At 34.2% G+C, this 23,137-nt stretch overlaps 1 protein-coding gene across 7 annotated transcripts in view; it reads left to right on the forward strand.

Moving 5' to 3' along the window:
* Positions 1-22,343, forward strand: part of LOC116344729 (autism susceptibility gene 2 protein homolog) — a 221,564-nt gene extending 199,221 nt beyond the window's left edge. For 2 of the 7 annotated variants that reach the window (XM_031773410.1, XM_031773416.1), the window contains 16 exons: positions 10,192-10,307; positions 10,385-10,496; positions 14,234-14,392; positions 14,477-14,701; positions 14,793-14,950; positions 15,039-15,234; positions 15,314-15,417; positions 15,579-15,800; positions 16,088-16,317; positions 16,485-16,639; positions 16,717-16,893; positions 17,197-17,244; positions 17,938-18,220; positions 18,299-18,416; positions 18,489-19,011; positions 19,091-22,343. In XM_031773410.1, coding sequence (XP_031629270.1) covers positions 10,192-10,307; positions 10,385-10,496; positions 14,234-14,392; positions 14,477-14,701; positions 14,793-14,950; positions 15,039-15,234; positions 15,314-15,417; positions 15,579-15,800; positions 16,088-16,317; positions 16,485-16,639; positions 16,717-16,893; positions 17,197-17,244; positions 17,938-18,220; positions 18,299-18,416; positions 18,489-19,011; positions 19,091-19,396 — 3,132 coding nt within the window. In that variant the 3' untranslated portion in view covers positions 19,397-22,343. The remainder of the gene's footprint in view (positions 1-10,191; positions 10,308-10,384; positions 10,497-14,233; positions 14,393-14,476; positions 14,702-14,792; positions 14,951-15,038; positions 15,235-15,313; positions 15,418-15,578; positions 15,801-16,087; positions 16,318-16,484; positions 16,640-16,716; positions 16,894-17,196; positions 17,245-17,937; positions 18,221-18,298; positions 18,417-18,488; positions 19,012-19,090) is intronic. The other 5 variants (XM_031773411.1, XM_031773413.1, XM_031773412.1 and 2 more) reach the window with 5 other exon arrangements.
* The last annotated feature ends 794 nt before the right edge of the window (positions 22,344-23,137 follow it).

Genomic DNA, 23,137 nt, shown 5'->3' on the forward strand with positions numbered 1-23,137 from the left:
AGTTGAAATGAAATAACATTGAGGCACACATTGAGAAATAGAGGCAAGCAAGCAACGTACCAATAAGCGATAATCATGTGTAAGGGTCCGTTGTAAGCAGGAATTTACGAGGAAGCACATCAATTACTTTCCGTTCCAAACAAATAAATTTCACCGCAATTTTCAAGCAATTGCTTCGGTGTTGCATTCAAAAAGTGAAAATGTTTGTAATTCGTAACTATCGCACACTGAAAGGCTTGCAACACTGTTTACATGTATCAAAAAGTTATACGTTGTTTCCTGTACAAAAACCCTTGTGAGGCCCGTAGCCAGTGTGTTTTTTCTTCTTCTTCAGTTTAAACATTTTATTATCATATCCCGGGATCACTTGTTGTTCATTTTGAACGCTAAATAATGCAGGGCGAAGCATATTCCACCTATCAAGTGGAATTTCACAAAATTTTGAATATTTTATTGGATTTTACTCCATTTCATTCGTTCGTTAACATTGCTTCTGTATTTTATTACGAACCACGAAGCTTCAATAGTGTAATTTTGTGGATAAATATATTCCAATACGTTTGCTTTGGCAGATTTCAAACAATGCACAAATAAACCAACAATGCTGCATGAAAAGTTTAAGTATTAAATTTATTTAATTATTATGCGTTGTTCGGAGTTCAATTTTTAAGTGATTTCGTACATAAAGGACCATGTTCTGTACATACACGGTAATCGTATACAATCCCAGCTGTGTGTATATATATTTTAATCATGTTTTCGGATTTTCAACCCTCCGTTCAAAGTTTTATATTTATTAAATGTATGTGAGAATGAGTGCTTTAATGTGCTTTTCGACTTGAAAATGCATATATTCACCGCGTATCATTTACGTCAGAAGCAGAACCGTAAAATCTGGCTAAATTCGAAGCCATATTATTTTACCTGACAAAAGAGAGGTCCCCACCCATCTTCGTATGTAAGGATATGCAAGCAAAAACACGTTATTAAATATTACCGTTTTGAGCTTAAAGAATCAACGGAATCAAATAGTACGTATAGTATAAATATGCATATTACAACCATCAACCTGTTCATTCGAGTCGAATGTAAAACCATCGCGTTGAGAACTCTTATTAATTAATTATTAAATCACACATGGAATAATGATGTTTTAATGGGAATTTCATTTTACGAGCACATTTTGTTGTCTTTGTCTGCTGAAATCGCATTAGCGTGTTAGCATTATCACGCCGCTCGTTTCCATTCGGCACCGGTGATTGTGTGATAGAATCGTACACATCGCTGCTCACCATATTAACTTAGTTAAATGGAATTCAAAGTGAAGCCGTTTACAGCAATATGAAGGTGCTCAATGTCATTGTTTTCGACGAATATAAAGACTAGTTCGGATGAAAATCCAACAATTTTTGATATGCACACACACATGTACGCTTTGCACATATCAAAAATAACCAACCGATTTTAATGACTATTTCCACACCGACAATGGCAACATTTAATACATCTCCTAATTTTATCGTTCATACACCGATGATTGCATGCAAATGGAGCCAATGTATTTAGCCAATAGTGACGTGTAAGGTGTAACTACATTTTATTCAAATAACGTTTTTGCCATTTTCTACCGAACATGTGCACACGTATTCGGGTGAATGTAATGAGATTTTATGTCATGTCATAAACCTGGCAGAAGCTTTAATTGACATTAAAACATTTTGAGTCTTTTCTACTTTGTCAGGATTTGACGGTGCGTGTGCACATCAAAGTAAGATTATTTTAACCGAATTTATTTTTCGAATTTGATGTTCAACGTAATTCATTTCCATTTTAATTACATGTTTAAGTGGCAGAACATTGAAAATAACCAACATTGATTTCCCGAACATGATGTCGCACACTTAATTCACTTGTTTTAAATTAATAATGTAATCGATGAAGAATTTGACAATGCTGATTTCCATATCATTTATTATACATGTATACTAAAACATCAAATGCCAGTAATTGCTTTTCTCATGTAAAATCAAATTCACTTTTTTTTGGCATGTGCGATTTTGCTTTAAATGAAGCTGAAGAATGGTAATGCAACTTTTGAACCAAAATGAAACACACGGGCCAGACGTTTTGTTTAAAATCCATTCGTTTGAGTTTTCTAAAATGTGAACATTTTCGCGAAATGTTCCATAAATAAATTCGCATAAGAATTCAATGTGATACGAATTTCACGATTAATTTTGCCTTAGTGGAAATAGTTGAGTTTATGACTTTAACGAAAAAGGGCAAGAAATTCAAAAAAAAGAGAAAAGAACTTGCAAAAGTTGTTAAGTAAACAAGGAAACGATAAAAAGAATAACGATCCTGAAAGAATTCTAAAGCGATTTAAAAGATACACAAAGTTGCCAAGAGAGCGAGAGCGAGAGCGAGAGAGCAACGTTCAGTCATAAAGTGAAGTTAGTGGAGGAAAAAATGACGACAATAACTTGGAAAAGCGTTAAGCATTTTAGTTCCGTGTTTTGATCGATGTGTTGTGCACTCATTCCCCGAGATGAGACGGGCCATCAAGCAGCAACCATTATAATGGTATAGTCTCCTTAATAACGTTGAGCTGTTACAACGATGCACTCTAACAGAGACTTAAAATCATCTTACCGACTTTACAGTTTAACAACACAGAGACATTATGGCATACATTGTTTACTATTCGACTTCGAAGGGGATCCGTTTCACTTCACATCCTCCATTCTGTGTTCGTGTCAATCTATTCGTTCGTCTTTCATCATTGTTGCTGTTTGCTTTTGTTGTTGTGATGATAATGCTGCTGCTGTTGCTCCGTGTACTAGCAATTTGCCGTAATGTAGTCACGAGATTTCATAATTTATGTTTCTACTTGCCTCATTTTGTATGAATGAAAGAATATTTCGTACGCAATTCGCAACGATGGTTTCACGCGCTCGTCATCGTGTTAGAAATATTCGCTGTGTAATGGGGTTTTTTAGTGGTTAAATTGTTGCCGTACAAATACTCTCGTCAAAGTGAATGTAACCCGGGGTTCCGGGCAAATACGCAACATCTTTTCATATTGAAACGAGATTGAAGACGATATGATTTGACGGCAACCGGGATGAATGGCAAAAGACAGCAATGTTGAATCTAACAGCGCGCACACACACCATCCATAATGATAATGATGAAAATGTAATAAAAATGTGTTAAAATGCGCACAAACGTGCGAACGACGGGAAAACGTCGTCCCAACAATGAAATGTGAAATGGCTTTATAAATAAAAGGAGCAAAAGATGCACAAGCGCACAACAACACCAACCAAATCGTTGTCTGATCTGTTTCTGTATATAATGTCAGCGTTAAGCTGCTTTTATGACAGTGATAAAAACGAGAAAATCTTTAATGTTGCACATAGTTGTATTCTTCTTCATTGCATATCTCGGCGATTTTGTTTTCTCTTGTTGTTTTTTCTTTGAAGCGTTTTTTTCCCTCAGCTACGAAAACATCATCCTTCGCATAATGCTGAAGAACGAATAATAATATTTATCTATCATTATTCTGCTGACTTTGAAACGGCAATATGGCATTGTTCATTTCTTTATTTGTGAGCTTCTGCGAATAGGAATTTATATTTTATATTCGTTCGCTTTAAAATCATTTATAAAGCGCTCAGAATGCCATGTATACAGAAGAATAAAAAAAATTCGTCAAAAAATGTCGAATTTCATTTGAAACCAACCCTCTTGTCTATTTTTATCAAGTTGTTTTCAGAGAATGTAATCTAGACATTAACATACCTAACCATTTGCTCTCTGTCTCAACAGTATCTTCGAATAAAAAACGAGAAGGAAAAAGTACTGATGATTGAAGTCAAAGATTTTCTTGTAAGATGGTTATTTTTTTATTGGAATTGAAGTGTTCTTATTTTGAATATAAAATCTCTCGACACTGATAAAAAAAATGAAATCAAACAGACACACTTAAGAAATCCTCTTTACGCCCGTCCGCATTCATAATTACATGCCTTGTGATTTATGCTTTTGAAGCTTAAATAGTAGCAAATGTAATTTTAATTAAATTATGTATATTTGCATAATGCTCTCGCACTCAAGCAAACAAAAATATAAAAATCGATAAGCCAAAAATATATAATATGTAATTTCAGTTTGCATATAAACTACATATAAAAAGCTGTGCACATACAAACAAGCCAACGAAATCGTATTTAATTTCATTTTATTGTGTGCATAAAAATAAAAACGAACGTATCTTTTTATTTTGCTGGGCAACTATAAAAATATGCTCGTTTTTTTTTCTCTGTTCGTTTACGTCCAAAATGTTCACGAAATGTTCCATGATGTGAAAATAAACGAAGTATTTAATAGCTGCGCATAGCAGGAATGGATATAAAATTCATCTAGCGTATCGTCAAAAGAGGCAGGGAAATTTGGGCATTTCATAATATATCCTCCCCAAAAAAAGAAATATTCAATTAAAAATATGTGGCTGTTTGTACTTGTGCGCAGGTATGTGTGTGGCATTCATGTTTTAACACCTGCATTCGAAGTTAATTCCCATCAGTTCATAAAATAAAATAATTTAATCTGTCGTATAATTTTCTGGTGTGCTTAGCGATTTTTTTTACGCCGTTCGAACCGAGCAAACGACGAAATGTTTTTGCGGTCGCACACAGTTAATCATTAATATTTATATCGATTGCTACAGTAATAATATCAATGACACCATAAACCAAATGCTCATCGTTAAAATTAAACACATGTTATATCGTATAGGACATTATGCGATATGAGAAATGAATTTCTATATTCAGCCTTCACATTATGGTTATCAGCAAATGGATGTTGTTTTCATTGGCAATTACATGTAGTATTGATTTGATAAGCTTTCACATGAACACCAATACCAACCTCATCTTTTTTCTTCTTCTCTTTAATGACACGCCATAAGAAATCATTCCTTGACCTACCGCTTCATTATGTAGAATGCATGTCAATTGTGTCCTTTTTGTGGTGTGGTTTCAGATTTTGCGTTTTACACATTTCGGTTAAATACATTTGCTATTTGAACTGACATTCACCCATCGAAATGCCGCAGAATATTTTAATTTACTACAAATTACTATTTTTTATTATGCGCTTTAATATTCCTCCGCATTTATGATGGAAAATAAATGAAACTCATTTCCATGGCACACAAAAATTATTATTAAAAAAAGTCAACAGCGAAAATAAAATGGCAGCAATAAAAATGGAAATAAAAAATGGACAAAGAAAGAGAGAGAAAAGTGCAGGGCAATAGAAACGACATATAATATGTGCAGTATACAACAGCAAACCATAAATGGTTTGGGTGTGCACTGTGCAGCGTGATGATGATGATGACGTCCAAAGTCCACACACATAGCGATACTACACAAAACCAATTCAAATAGCACTCAAGTCGAATCATGTGGCCAATTTATATACTTCACAAACTCACGCTTTCTCATACAATGGACGTATAATCGTAAAAATCGGCCAACAACAACCGTAAAAATACGAAGAAAATGATAAAAAGAGAACCGAATTGTCCGTAAATAAAGTATAATGGAATTATTAGTGTTGTTAAATTTGCTCACATAGCACGCTATTACACGAATTGCCAACGAATGCGCAAAGTATCGAATCGGTGCATTTCCACATTCGATCCATTGAGTGTTATTGCCATCTTGTTTGAGGTGCGTTTCATTGTTATTGTTACTGTGTTCAGTTTAAGTGCTATTTGTCGTTGGCTGGTTACTACATTCCATCCTCACTAGTGACTAGTTGCCATTGGTCGCATATGCCACAAAGACCGCGTACGTACATCGTACACATGTAATTTGCAATGGAAATTAGCCAGTATATTTCTTTCTTCGGTTCCCTTTTGCACAACAAACAATGCCATTCAATTTCCATTGAATGCGAATGTCAATTTTATGCATTTTGCTCTCAAGTGTAAATTTTTATTTGGTTTTCACAATTTTCACCCGTTTATTTTTAGTTGTTTATTGTAAAAAACGTATGCGATTTAATACGTTATTATACAACGTGTTAGCACAAGTGACGCTATGTTGTGTGATTGAGCACAATGATTTTCACAATTGACCTTTTCGAAGTGAAACCACAGTAATCGACCCGGACGATGTGTGTGTGTGTCGACAGCTAATCGATATGTCGCTGATTGCAGATACCAAATCAGTCATTTTATTGATCTACGTGATTTGTGATGATAACGAATATTCCCAAAAGCCCGACCAGAGCGTCTATATAATACTATACGCACTCCAAGAGGAAGATATTAAAGAAAAGTCTGTGAAAAAAAGAACGTTGTCCAAAGTTGAAGATGTTTAAGAGTTGATGGGTGGTGAAAAATGTGAAGAAAAAAAGAAATATTCAACATATCCTCCATTATCGCATTATGCAATCAGTGGATTTACCACTTGACTGACTTGACATGATTGCCCCGCAAATATATCACATTTAATGCTAAATTGAAGCACATTTCAAGCAACTCATTCATCGTTCAACATTGTAAATGTGAGCCTATGAAGACGACGACGACATAACACTATAATGGTAAAAGATGCTATCAAAACCGAATTTCATATATATGTATGTGCACTAACTGACACATAAAAGCCCTTTTCCTTGCTCGGAAATTGAAGTACTGGCTTTTCCGTCATGCCAAAATTATGGCAACAACTGAACAAAACGAGCGAACAAATGCCCAAAAATGTATATGTAATTTTTGTTGGATTTACTCTACCAATAATATACATTTTGCTGGGTTCATCATTCGGATTTAGTGTCGTACCTTGTTATCGACAACCTCTTGCTACAAGACATTGCAATTTTGTCTTGTTGTTTTTTTTTGTGCTCGTGTGTGTACATTTAAATTTGGTTGTCTCGTGTTGAAATTCTTTCCATTGGAATTGGCATTTTCTTTGCTTTGAACATATTTATTTGGTTGTGTGGTTGTCGTTTCCTTCCGACTTCAATTCGCTGGCGTTTCGTTTTCTTTTCGACTTTATTTATTATTTATTTCGATTGGAGTTGATGGTTTTCGTTGTACAACAAAACAAGAACATTTTTCTCGTCGTCGCAACCGCGATGCATGAGTATATGTGTGTTTCGGGTGGATGTGATCCAAAGCCGGCTTAAGTGTATTTCCATTTCTTATGGGAGTTATAAATGCGTCGATATGTTTGAGCATTTGAAAACGGAAAAACCATTTTCGGTTCAAAGAAAATTTGTCTTTTGAACAAAAAAACACACACACACGAAAGAACGAAAAATATGGTTGATTGTGTTCATTGGCGAATGTTCCAATGGTTGAGTGTTGAATTTGTTTTCGCTTCGCATATTCAATTCGCAAATGCCGTACATTTTATGTATTTCCTTCCATTCTCTCGCTTTTCTTTCGTCTTCTTCGAATTGAAGTCTCCATCACGCCGACCGTATGATTCGACTTTTATTTATTTGTCAATTCAGTTGCTTGAGCTTATTTATTCGCATTTGAGCGTGTTTTCGTTCAAAAGGGAAACGGAAAGAATCCGTTTACAAAAGCTTTTCGTTTGGTTTTCGTGTAGTTCAATGTTGGATGGGCGTTCGAAATGTTGGGTTCTACATTTGGCTCGGATTATTGCGAAATAGAACCATTTTTGGAGGTAATTCGGTGTGAATAAAGCTTACACTTGAGCAATGTGAGGGTATTAACGGCAAAAATCGACAATGTAATCTTATCGTTAGCAAGCGACTCCATTTTCTATAGAAATACATGCAATCAAACCAAAAGCAAATTTGATGCCAAGGATTTTATTTCCATTCGACGAAATCCAAGAAAAGAAAAAGCGCAACCATCTCGAAAATGCGACGAGGAAAACAAAATACTTACATACCATTAGCATTGGATTGAAATATATTATCGAATCGTATCGTCTGTTCACATTTTTCGATTCATTCACTGCACATTTGAATGTGTATTGTCGGTCGACATCAGTTGTAACGGCTATAGACCCGATGATCGTACACAAATCGGAAATATCAGCATTTAGCATATTTTCACACATTTATTTCATGCGAAACAAGATTGAATAAGGAGATATCGTTTGCACACACAGTGTCACACACACACACACACACACACACACACACACACACACTGTATTCGTCAGAAACTCAAGCGACGCTCGGCTATATACCGAATCAGATAAATGGACCATTTTTCTTATTTTTTTTCTGTTGTCGCTTCTTCAAATGGCAGCAAATATAAAAACTTATCGCCTTTTCAACATCTCACATTTATTGCATTCGCAAATCGACCACAATGTATAGCAGCATGGAAAGATATCACTTGAGAATGATTTCTCTGGTACTTTTATGAGTGCAACAACCGACATTGCTGATTTTCACATGATAGAGCCAAGTATGAACTCTCTCCTTCTTCGCTAGCATACAACGGAGAATTGAAGACAAACAGCAGGATGTAACCGATAGCTAGTTGATTGGAACAAGCTACCATTTTTAGCTGATGATAATTTCCACTCTGGGAACCGCGTTGCGCGAGCTATCGATGCAATCTGTACCATATATACATACGAACGAAGCTTTTCTTGTCAAAATTTGTGCCACTAAGTGAGAGATTGATGTTTTCAAAAACATCAATTTAATATTCGCTATAAAGTAATTAACGTTAAAAACTTCGTGAAGTATTTGATTAGATGCCGTGATTGTTGTGCACGTTGCAGTCTGAATGGATTTGCATGAATTAACGCTGCGTTGACTATGTTATCATCGCATGTAATTAATTTACTGTATTCATTTTATCGACAATCTTGCATATTTTATGGCGAAAATGCAAAATTACAAGCATCTACAAAATCTCGCTCACAAAATCTATTATTCAATCTCATTTAAATGTGATTTTACGCTTCAACAAGCCAATTAATTACTATGCTAATTGCTGAATAAACAATAAAATCGTTTATACATTTTTTTAAAAAAAGGCACACTGTGCAAACAACACACTCAATTTAATGATCGACTGCATTTTTTCCGTCAACCAGTTTCAGTTTAGGCAACTAATTGCATGTTTGATGATTGCTTGCGGCACTTCGGCAATGAGACACATTGTATTTAATTAAAAAAAAAAATCAATTAAATTGTGCACTTGTTTTTTCGTGCCAAAATAACATTTCGATGAAAATTAATAGAAACATTGGGACCGGTCATGTGCGATAAAAAGCACCATTTAAAGTATTTATGCGCGATTTAAACATAATGACAGACAAAATAGTTGTGTGTGTGTTTTTTTGTTGTATGATTTCAAAGCTGTTTTTCCAAAACAAGAGCCTGAAAAATATTTGATTATTATTGACTATAATAATGATATTAGTTGAGAGCTAAACACTGTACATTACGATTTGATCGATTCACTAAGCCTGCTCAATTCATTTGACTAGTTCATAAAACCAAACCGAATAATAATGACCGTTTTTTTTCTTTTTCATTTATTATTCCGCCTACAACGTGCTTTATTTTATATCGTAAAATATTTTATCGAACTTTTGTGGAGTTGACATCATTGAATGTCAGTCGTATCGATTCAAAATATAGCCAATAAAATGGAATATTTAATATTTTCGGAATGTAATCACCAACTAAAAATGGTATTCTACACAGATTTAATAACCAATTCCATTTTTGTGTGCAAATCGTGCGGCGAAAAAGCAACAATAAACATTTCGAAAACATTTATATTTCAGACGTCAATTCACAGCAGTTTAATTGCAACTTGTTGGTCATAACACGTACGACATTCAATTGGTATCATAAAAAGACCATTTCATTTGTCGGCAGAAATGAACTCATTTAATAAATCCATTACGATTTTATTGATCGAAGTTATTGATTACAAATTGTGATTCAAAGTAAATGGCAATTTGATTACGAACATGAATTGAAATTGCTGCTGTTGTTTTATTTTTTACTCACTCTCGAAGGTCACAAGCTCAATGCGAGTCGGTATATATATATAAAAAATTAAGAAGTTCTTTTTCAACAATTGAAATACTTTCAATGCATTAAATTTATATAGTTTGTCGTTATTCTGACTTTGTTTCGTTTTTATTTCGATCATTACAGGGCTCTGATGGAGGTTCAGTGGTGTTTGCATCAACTCCAGCACAAGTTGCAACGACTGCGCCTAGTCCAACAGTACCACGAAAAACGGATTTCCCATCGACTGGTCTGCCGCACAGGTAACGATTTTATAACAATAACTTTTTGGTCATTTTTCAAACGCCATTCATTTACGCTGATCATTTTCATTTTACAGCAACGGACCCCTTACGCTGGGTGGCAGTGCAAGCCCAGTATCAAACGCCACAAGTCAATCGACACCAACAACGGCCACAACGCCAACATCATCACAAACACCACAAATGCAGGTTCGTATTTAAGAGAATTTATTTCGGCATGAACATCTGGTTAAAACGCAAACCGATAAAATCTACAAAACGATTCACTCATCACCTGTTCAACGATGTGAAAATCACAGCCAAAAGTCATTTGCATTTTCACACGCGCAAACTATATATTTTTTTGATGCAAGTCACTTTTGTATAAGCAAGCTTTGAATAAACATCCGTGTCATTATTTGTTGAGAGCTAAATGCATACATTATTCAATAATTTAAGAAGAAATGCGTCGTCGTCGCTGACTTTCATTGAAAATTATAAAATGCTTTGTCTTGCATATTTACACTTTCTGTTTAAAGTTTTGCGATTTATGCGTTTTCATCTGTGTAAACACATTTCGTCTGACTAATGTATACAGACATTTTCTATTAACATTTTAAAATGTGTGACGGAATTTATTGTCTGTGTAATTAATCAAGCGATCATCATTTGATTCAGAAGTATGACTTCAACGCTATAATATAAAAAAATTATAGTCTGTCATTAATCAGACAAGAAAATGAAACAAAGAGCATCGTCGGTGGACAGCGTCAATTCAAATACACAACTTATGCGTATCAAGTTTGTCGTTCGGTACACAAGTAAAGTTCTTTTGATGTAATAAGTTTTAATGACTTTTATCACAATTGCAATCTTGTTATTGCATTAATTTAAGAGATGACACAATTGATAGCATTCACTTTTTCTTCACATTTGTTGTTTTTTTTTCATCATGAAAATCTTCTAATATGTGTGTCATTCATACGATCTATGGCGAATATTACTGCCATATATAAACCGAGAATTTTTCATAAACATGACAACAAATACAGTGCTATTTATTTTGAGTGCTACTCAAGATAAACATAAAATTCAAAATGGTTTGTGAATTTGTTGATTTATGGATTGTGTCACTATTTGCCATAGATCATCGATATAAGCTGCTATTTACACGTTGAAAGCATTCATTTTCTGCAAATAATCAGGGATTATCACTTAACACCACTGATTTAATGCTTTCCATTCGATTTGCAATCGTTCGCATAATAGCGAAACAAAAAGTTGTGCGATAAAGGTCTAAACACCGTAGAGAAATATGTTTCTCTTGTTTTAACGTGTTTTTTTCACTCTCTACCGCTCTCTCAAATCGTTGTTGTATTTAATGATTTATTTTGAAATTTATGCGTAAATATGAGAGAAAATCTCAATTTTGTGTCGAGAGCTTAATCTTTACAAAATGCCTTCAAACTGAATTGACTCTTTTCGAGATAGAGAAAAATGATGAATGGACAACAATAATAAAATAACTGCATTAATATTATGCAAACTCATTTCATGTTTAAGCGTTTGCCCGTTGAGTGTTGGCCGGATAGTTGGATCGTTGAAAATAAGTTGAAAGTAAAAGACAAACGATTTTGCAAAAGTTATATACTTATGGAATGGCATCGTGTGGTGTCGCATCGCGTCGAATCGCACGGCGCATGCATAAATTGGTCATAAATCACAGAAAACCTGAAAACCATTCAGCCAGCACAACAACCACAACGAAAAAAAACCGTACTTATAAAAATGGCATTTTACGATTTTACAAACCTTTTCGCTTTTATGTCATCGACGATGGAATATTTCTTACTCTCGTTTACAAAGCTCAAAAAGTGTTTTCCTCTTACTTAAATTGAATTTTAAAATGAAATGAATGGAATAGAAAGGATCTAGACTACACAAAAACTATATTTCCGTCGTTTGCACATTTTTAGTTTTCCCGTTTAAGCACAAGTTTCTATAGAAAAACCACATCCACACAAACCGACGCAATTGAAAGGCAAAATGAACAAAACAAACAAAAATATGCTAATTTCTTTCAAAGAATAGCACAAGAAAGCTATTTGTGTGCACAGTACAAGCATTCATTTTCAACCATTTTTGTTGGGCGAATTTAATTTTACAAACTGCGCAGTCATGCCATACTTAATCGAAATCACAGCACTTTTATGCACTTGCATTGTTTACTTTTGCATGCATCAGTTCCGTTATTTGAATAATTGTATCCGAAATCTTGAAACTTTTTCTTGGCATGCAAACGGAACGAAAAATCATTCAATGTTGAAAGTTTGCATTTCTTCTTTCTCATTAAAAGTTTTTCACATCAATCAGAATAACTTACCACAAACGAAATTCATTGCTGGACTTTTTTTGCGATCGAAATTTTATTACAATGATGATGTTTGTTGTGTTTTTTTTTTCATTTCAATAATGGTCTTCTCTTTTTAACCAAACGACTCCTTTACACAATAGTAGAATATTTTATAGATTTGATTTTCAAATGCATTTTTATTTCGACGCATGGATAAATAGATTAAGAATCGAATAAAAGGAAAGAAAATTAGCATTGACTCGTTAAGTATTTGACGAAATAAAGTCAAGCAGTTCTTGTAGATGCAAAGATGTAATACAAAGCATGAACAATATGAAAATGCCAAAGAAAGTTAATTAAATTGTTTCTTTAAACCGTAAATCGTTTTTGCATTCGATGCTCAGCCAGAGTGTTTTGCATTCGATTCTCTGTTGCATTTAAAAAACTGTACGTCGAACAATTTTCATTAAAGTATTCATAAAATGAAGCGCTTGACATGTCGTTACTATGACTGAATTTTCGCCCCGAGATTCGAAAATTATTTTAATAACGTTGAAAAGAGATGCGAAAATGTCTTAAATGTGAGAGTCATGCCAGTGTCGTCATACCCAAATGTATTTGCATTGGAAGAGACCGAAACATGGTAATAGCTGTTTACGATATAAGTGCGAAGATATTTTATACGACTTATGCAATTTTAATTATTTCCCCGTTTTCATATCGCTTTCAACCATGTGCTCGAACCAACCAACTTATAACGAAAATTGTATTTGTTTCAACAAAATTGTCTGTCATGTCACAGTATGTGTGCGGTGGTAGTTGTTGTTCGTATTTCACAAAATATTTGCGCAGCAAGTGTTGGTTTCTCATTCATTTTCACAACATTCTACAACTTATGCAGCATTTTGTTTCAAAACTGCTTTTTCTTTTTCACATCTACTGGATTAAGACAGAGAGAAAGAGAGGACGAGCATCGACGTTGTTGGCAAACTATTTAAATGCACTTTGTATTCATGAAGTGAGTGTATGTGTACGATGTACGTGTATCTCTTTGGAAAATTTCTTTATCGAAATAAGGATATAAAAGAACATAGCAGCACTGCCAAACAATGTCATGCAAACACTTAAAGTTCGGATATCTTATCCGAAGATTTCACTTTTTTCTCTATGAAAATGTGCATAATTCAAAGTTATTTTTTCTTGGTTCCGACTCAATTGAGCAGCGTAGAGTGAACGTTTGTGTTTCATGAATCTCCTTGTTTTTCTGTTTATTTATTCATTTAATTGTTTTCATATTCTCTATCTCGCTCGTTATGCTTTTACATTATTATTATTCCCAAGAAACTTTATCTAACCGAAGTTTCGAAATGTGCCAACGTCTGAAAAGCAATGCCAAAGTTTTCAGCTTACTTCCGAATTATTTAAATCGGGTTCATATTCCTTTCACATCGTCAACCATTTTCTTGTGCTTATCCGAAAGTTGGAAATTCGTCGGATATAAAAATAACCGCTCAGTTATGATTTAAGTGATGTTTTTGTAGTTTGCTAATGTTTTTTTTCTTTTTGTGTTTGTTCTATTTAATTTCTGGTGCAGGTTTCAAATGGTCCAATAAACTCAAGTTCGCCGATCTCACCAAGTCAAACAGCGCCAAGTGGTTTGGTTAAATCGATACCAGCGAAAGTGCCATCAACCTCGACGAGTACAAGCACCTCACCTGGTAAACCAACACAGCCACAACAATCAACGTCTCCGGTAAGTTTTTGTCTCATTTTGGATAAACATTTCGTTCGGCACACTTTGCGATAAAAATTCATTAAATATTCGATTGATATTCAGACGACACATCAGAATTCACAAACACAGTCACAGCAGGCAAGTCCATTGGTAACGTTATCCAATGGCTTCGCCCCATCGACCATACCACCGATAGCTAGTACGACGCATTCAACGCCACTCATAACGTCACCAATTAGCCATCCATCAGCGATAACAAATGGCACCACTCAAAGTAGCGCTAGCGTAATAGGATCTGTTCCAACACAATCGCCGGCTACACTGCAGGTTTGTCTCTTCTCTTCACACGAATATTTTAATATTCATTGACTATGACTACTCAATGTCGTTTACTAATTTTGAAATTATATTGCATTAGGCTGTGGCACCAGCAGTGCATCCAAGTGCAGAAAACTCAACTGGTCGAACAAATAGTCCGGCAGTGGCTCCATCCGCAAATGGAACAAGCAATTTAACGCCATCATCAAATGGCGGTATTCCATCGCCATATCGATATCCAGGATATCCATTGTATGCGTACGTATTTCAATTCTCATCATTAGCGTCATGGGAAAATAAAATTGTGAAAAATCACTGGATTTCAATGTTGTTTTTTAATTTTCAGACCATATGGTAGTTTTCATCATGCAAGTCCTTATCCGGTGTCAGCGCCCATACCACCGCCAACGATTTCATCACCGTCGGCATCACCGCGAACAATTGATTCGAAATCAAGTCGCGACTATCCACATGTTCGGAGAATCTCACCGAATTCTGAAAAATCCGTTAACTCAGAAAACTCAGAAAAGCCCGTTGCACCTGTAAGTGTTCATCCATCCAAAATCATTTAACAAATCGATGAATTTAGATGTTTAATTAAAAATTTAATTTCTTTTATAGGCGCCGCCATTGTCTAGCAGTCTCAGGGAACAGACATCTCATTCAATATCCAAAAGTCAGTCGCCACGTGGTCATAGTCCATCGCGCGATCGTGACAATTATAGGTATGTTTTAGTAATATCATTGTTTCTTTTTTCTTCTGAATTATTAATCGTTTGTATGGATTGGATGGAAATGGTACTAAAAAAAATATCATCTGCGCTACAAGTTCTACAAAAGAGCCTAACTATCATTCATTGATTCATCTAAAAACTAATCGTTACAGTAGCAATGTAAGCAGTTTATCTAGAACATCAACACCGAATTCTGGCATAGCATACCCAGGTCCAGTTTCAGTATCAACTGGCACAATATCATCAGTGTTGCCTTATAACAGTTTGTCATCGACAATCGCATCATCGTCGTCGGCGGCGCCACCACCAAATGTTGCCGTTACATCATCTAGTCTTTCTTCTTATCCCAAACTAACCGCATCGAGTTGGCCTAGGTAAAAGGCGCATTTAAATATTGTTATTATGAATCTGCGATTCATTTGACTCATTATATAATTGGGATGTCAAAATGCCGCAACACAACTTATTTAACAATTAACCAAAGACAAAAAAAATTCTACTGACTATTCAAGTTTGGATTTGAAATCAAAATTGACCAACCCACGAATTCGGTTTTCAGAGAAATTTGGCTATAAAAAATGCATTTTTTAGTTTTAAGTTTAAAAAACAAAACGATATAAAAATGTGATAATTAATACGTTTAATTATGTTTGGTTTTTAGTGCAAGCAGCGCACAACTGTCACCGGCAATCACAAATACAATCACAAAGCCAGCACCGCCACAAGGTTCGATTGCATCGGCACCGTCTTTGCATTCGACAGTAACAACTCATTCATCATTTCCACCTCCTCTGTTTGCAACTCCGTTGCCGCCAGTATCGTCAGCTGCAAGTGTCACAACCTCCGCTCCGCATCCATTTTCGGCCGAGTCACTGTTTCAATCAAGCAAAGGTAAGTTGAGCTCATTTCACATTTTACTGTTGTTGTTTTTTTTACGTTTTGAAGCGAGCATTGAATTGATTCTTCATTTTTTTGTAAAATCAATTTCGCTGTGTCTTCAACCAATTCCTGTCTCTCTCTGTGTGTATATTTGTGTGCCTGTAATCATAACCAATTAGCTGATCAAGCTGACCATCTTCGTCGTGAATTAGATAATCGATTTTTGGATCGTGCTGGCCTAACTGTGGTACCATCTTCGCCGTATCTGCGCCAAGAATTGCACCATCATCAACATCAGCATACACATTTGCATCAACATCAACACCAGCAACCGGTAAGTTTGATCTATTTTTCAGATATCTCGATTACAGTTGACTAATATTCTTTTTTCTTCTTCTTTCTCTTAAATAGCCCAATCCTTCACTATTTCCGCCACCATTGTTCAAGGACATGCCGAAATTCGACTCACCTTTTCATCGAACCGGTTTGGGTGTTACGTATCCTGGCTATGGACCAAGTATTCTGCATCCGCCTGGTCTGGGAACGCCATTTGTGCCACCAAACCATGTTACATCATTCGCACCGAAGGTAGATTTCGAATCAATATCAAATCATCTCAAAATTGCATGCGAACTCCATAAATAACAACAACAAATTATTATATACATACACAAGAGCATCTTCACCTCACATCTTTCATACTTTACTAACAATCATTATTACTGGGGAAATACTCGTGTCTCTATTCTACTTTTCTTCAAATGAAACGGGTTCTCTTTAATACTGACACTTTTTTAATGGAAAACGCTTTAAATGCAATTGGATTTGATTTTGTTTTATTTCTCTTGGCATTATAACAAACAAAACATTTACGCTTTTTTATTTGTTCAGCAGCCTCAAGCGCATCCCGCAGTTGAATCCACTAAACCTAAACAAGTGGTAGGTGCCCCATTCTATCTGGAATTGAGTTCTTAAACACAAAAAAAAATTGATTGTTTATTTGTTGTCAATGTTTAAATTCTATGTTTCTATGTTTCATTTGTGCATTTTATTTGGTTTATGTCAGCCGGTGTATATTTGTATGAGATTGGAGACTTTTTTTTTGCGAATCTCGCTAATGAGCGCCATCTGATTTTAGTGTGAATTAGATGCAAAAACTGAATTTAATTCTGTAGCATTGAAATGAAAAAGTGAAAAAACAACAACAATAGCACGGCCACACAGAGCTGTACATCTATGCGTGCTGATGCATACATACACATATACGCTTTCTTCATTCTTTCATTCCATTGCTATACGTATCTCACTGGTCAACAGATCTATGTAGCCATGTTACTGTTGTTGTTTTTTTCTCTTTTTCGATTCAATTCATTGTAACTAAATTGAGTTCAACTATGGAATACAAGATGGCACAGATGAGGGGAATTCGCATTTTGTCTCTTCATAGGCTTAGCCGGTTGGTTTATGTTTTTTTTTTGTGGAAACGAAACAACAGCAAATATTCTGAAAAAAAGGCACAACAAAATAACATCTCATTCATTTAAACACACGTTTTAGCCCACTAATATTATGGCTTAGGAAATGTTTTATCATATTTTAACATTATTTTCATTTTGCTTTAATCTTAAATAGAAACCTGGACGATGGAATGCAATGCATGTTCGAATTGCTTGGGAAATTTTGCATCATCAAAAGAAAGAAAATCCAGACAAAACATCGACAACGCCAAATCTCGCAAAAGCAGCAGCTACACCATCAGAAATGCATCGACCGCCATCGCATATATTCTCATCAGCGAACGTATTACAAAGACCACCTGAAATGTCAACGACATTTCCACCAGGTTTGCCTAGACCGTATGATACGGGCTCCATTCCATCTGGTTTCTTAGCAGCTGGCCCAACTAGTCATTTAGGTATAGTTGATCTGATACGAACCATTGAAATCAATTGATTTTCTTCCACATAACTAATGCAAAATGTTCACACTATAGGAAATGCAGTTTCACCTTTTGGTCGATATGCATCACCGTTCAACAATTTCCCTAGCTTGACCTTTGGACGTGATATTCCAATTGGTGCGCCGCCCACATTACACGATCCATGGCGAAAGTAAGTTTTTTGTTAATAAGAAAAAAAGTTTTTCACAAAACTAATTCATATATTTCCAATTTTAAAATGTAGTCCTTTACCAAGAGCTGTTGCGGGCTATCCACCAGCATGGACATTTAAACCAGATCCAGCAATAGAAGCGTTGCGACTTAGAGAGGCCGAAGAAAAAGAGCGTGAACGAAAACGGCGCGAGGAAGAGGCGCGACGCGAACGTGAAGAGAAAGAACGACGAGAAAAAGAAAAGGAAGAAAGAGCTCGAAAAGAGCAACAAGAAAGAGAACAACGCGAACAGCGTGAACGTGAACGGGAACGACGTGAAAAAGAGCGTCGTGAATTGGAACGAATTGAGAGAGAACGAATGCTACAACAACAACGTTTATCGGAAAGTTCAAAAATGCAAAGAGAACGATCGCCGTTACGAAATGGAACCGATTCGGATGTGTCTCGCATCAAAGAAGAACCAAAACGTGAAGACGAAATGATGATGCGAGGACCTCCAAACGTTGTACCTGATCCAAGATACGCTCATGCACAACACCTTGCCGCTCAACACTACATGGTTAACAGACACATGATGCAAGGACAAATGCCACCGGTAAGTGTTTTCTCTCATCATTTCTCAGTATAGAATTTGAAATATTTCTAATTACGTTGTGTTTATTAATTCACGACAGCTTGGAAGAAGTATTTTGACACATCCGATGGCAGGACCGCCAATGTCTCACTTTCCACCACCCCCAGCTGGTTGGCCATCGCCCGCTTTAGATGCTTACCGTGATCCATATCGTTTAGATCCAATGCATCAGCTGCGATACGCCCCTGGTGTCATGGAAGCATATCGAGCCGATGAAGAACGTGCCAAAGCAATGTATGCAGCTCATTTGCGAGCTAAAGAGCCCAGTCCAATACCAGCACCGCCGAATCGATTGAATCCATCGGTCGGTTCATTAAAACCATCAGAAAATGCTCCCGCACGATGAGACTTAGATAAATCCAACGCATAAATGTAAAAAAAAAACACAAACCTTCTCTCTTTGACCACGGTCAAAGCTTTTAGGAAAAACCAAAATTCATTATTATCAAATTTGAACTGAATGTATAAATGTATTTAAAATACATTTCTTTTTAACAAAATGACTAGAAATTCGATTCATCGCAACGAAATGAATTGAACAAAAATGTGGAAAAGAAATGCACACACAGAGACACACACAAACTCAAAATAAATTTGAATCTTGTCCAAAAGAAAATTACGAATTATTGAAAATATTTTTTAAATTTAATTTTTTCGGGATAGAATTAATTTTGCAAGAATGTTGTAGTGTGGCATCACGTAAATGCGCACTATTTGTGATCGTATCCAATTTAACATTTTCGTTAACATGAAACAAACAAAAATAAGTAAATAAATATTGTCAAGGGACACATATTGATACTACATTCATATTTTGTACTGATATTAAAAAAACACACATTGATACAACAAAAAATATCAAACAGCATTCATTTTATCAATGGAATGGCGTGGAAAGTAATAATTTAAACCAATTATGAGTGGATCAGTAAGTGATATATTAAATTAAAACAAAAATAAATATACATTGATTATATTATTATCGAAATAAAAAAAAACTGTTTTTTCTCAATGCAATGTAGTTGACCGAGATCGATGTTGTGTGAATGCTTAGTATGGTCAATTGTGCACTGTTTAAATTGCAATTACAACCACTGACCAATTAAAAAAAAAAAACAGAAAAATAAATTCCTTGCCCCATAGTATTGGAGTTTCATTTAGAAAGTGCTTTTCAAACTTTTCATGGAAAATGTTCGTGTAAATTTTGTAATAGATAAGCGTCAAAAATAAATTAATATATATAAATTAAAGGAAAAAAATATAAATCGGGGCTCATGTGATGTGATTGAATTTTTTTTAAATTTTCAAATTGCAAAACAATTCAAATGTTTGGCATCAACGAGTGATTTATATATTAAACAAAATGGAAAATAAAGTAATAAAATGAATCACGTCAAATGAGCCAGGATACACCCACAAATTTATGACAAACGGGTGGCAAATCCAAATCAATTCAATACACAAAACCTATAATTGATTACAATAATAAAATGACCGTTTAAATGAACATTAAATTCATTCAAAGCACACACAATCTCTTGATGTGAAAAAAGCACCACATTTTGAATTAATTATATGAAATGAAAACGAAAAGTTTCATGAATATAGAATTTTAAACTGCTAAACACGAGAAATGATGAAGAACAAAAATTCTAAAAATGACGACCACACAAAATGAAATAAAATTCAATGCAAATTCAAATCAAAAAGCAACATCTTATTTCGTTACCGTATGAAATGAGCACAAAAAAATAGACATTTCAATTTTAAAACAATTAGTTAGGCAGTTCTGAATAACGAACGACAAACAAAACTCAATAACCATTCATGCAAGGCCATATGGAAAATCATTATTGGTTTTTCATTGGAAATTGTTTGAAAATTTCGTCAAAAAACATATAGTCTAATTGAAATACCATGAATTCGAAAAATAGTTCAATGGAAATGACTAATTTACAATTTCGTTTTTTTTTGCGATCATCATGGTTTATTCAACCATAGAATGAATTTATAATTTATTTTATCTAAATTAATTTTTTTAAATAAATTTTATTTGTAACAAAAAATTTCCTCTAAACTTAATTTAAATGAAATCGACTTGTGAACAGAGACTTTATGGTTTAAAACCTGTTCCAAATGATGCGGAATATATATTCAGGCCAAAAAACCAATCTGAATACATTTGAAGAAGAAGAAAGAAAAACGGAAAAAGTTGAATATTAAATGAAGATTTGTTCGCCCAAAGCTCGTAAGAGTATTTAAATTGTTCGATCTCTATAAAAGTGCAAATATTCCATTTATATGACATACTTAGAATTCGTCTCGTTATTCTTGTATTAATTATTGAATTTCGGACGATAAAATGAGCAAATATTTGTAATTGCACTGAACGATCTACATGATAAAAATTCTCTCTCTATCTTTGTTGCAAAACAAATTTAAATGCATTTTTATACCAATAGAAAAACAAAAACACTCAACTCTAGTTTTATAATTCCAATTTAAATGCAACAAATGTTTTGAAGTGACTTGTACATTTCTTGCATTCGCGCTAAAAATGAAAACTAAACCTTTTAATTGAACATAACTAAATAATGTAGAAGAAAAAGAATATTCTCGTAAATTTCTTTAAAAAAAACATAAACAAACAAAAACAAATGATCTGCTTTGTAAAATATTTGATCGATGTATAGTGAAAAAAAAACTTTCGAATTTTCTTTATGTTAGAGATATAACAAATGAAGATAACAACTACAACAAAAAACAACAATAGCATTAAGCAGATATGATATATACTATACAATGTCATGTACGAGAACATTCTTACGCATATAATTTCCTCTCTTCATTGTTTTATTTATATCTTCGTAGGATAGACTTTAAATTGTAAATACCTTCAATCAATCCCCCGATGATCCAGTGATCAAACATATATGAGATACAAACAAAAACACATGAATTTGGTTTCTCTTTTTGGACAAAGTAGATTCAATATACTAAATTCGATACACAAAATTTGTTTTCGTTTTTGGTAGACAACGCAAAAGTACATAGTTGAAGCTCGTGTATATAAAAGTAAGAGAGATCGTATAATTAATAATTAGGATTCATAAAATGGAAGTTAAGCAACAAAAACACAAACATATATGAAAAAATTAGACGATTAAGCCAACAATTATATTTAAATAATTATTATAAAATTATCATTATGGAGAATATACAAGACCATTTTTGTAGATAATTCTGTGGAGATGAAAAAAGAAACACACAAAAATAAATTCAATATAAACAAATCAAATAGTTTATCATTTTTTTTTACTTTTTTGACAACAAAAATAATGGACATTTTGAATTTTCAATTTTATTTATTATTTATACAGCACACTTATATCGCTAGTATTAATTTTCAGCACTTTGGGATTTTTAAATATAATTAATCCAAAAGGATTAATAGTTAGTCCCAAGGGATTAAATTATTATTTTATAATTATAAATATATTTTTATTTTAAAATTCAAGCACATTCTCTAGCGAGAATAACAATAATTGTATGGCAACACTCAAACGTCAACTATATGAAAGTAAACTACTACACACGCATCACTTCTACTGGTGAGTCAGTCGTTGAACGTCGTTCGTATACATGTTTCCACTGACTCGCCAGTAAAAGTGATGTGTGTGTAGTAGTTGACTCTCATATAGTTGACGTTTGAGTGTGATCAAACAATTGTTGGTATTCTTTCGTATGAAGTTGAGATAATAGTATGAGATAATGTTTTAGATGCTGGCTAGAGAATGTGCAAGAATTTTAAAATAAAAATATATATTATAATTATAAAATAAAAATTAAATCCCTTGGGACTAACTATTAGTCCTTTTGGATTAATTATGTTTAAAAATCCCAAAGTGCTAAAAATTAATACTAGCGATATAAGTGTGAGGGAATACAGGGAAAAGTAAATTCTATCTATTTAAATATATCCTTTGAAGATACCTCAACCATATGTTGGAGCATTTTCTGCAGATATTTGAAATTGAATAACAATTGCAACGTATGTTGTTATCAAAATAATTGCCTAAAATTATAA

This window comes from Contarinia nasturtii, unplaced genomic scaffold (genome assembly GCF_009176525.2).
Source record: "Contarinia nasturtii isolate CC-2019 unplaced genomic scaffold, AAFC_CNas_1.1 Cnas_scaffold_1182, whole genome shotgun sequence".
Lineage (NCBI taxonomy): Eukaryota > Metazoa > Arthropoda > Insecta > Diptera > Cecidomyiidae > Contarinia > Contarinia nasturtii.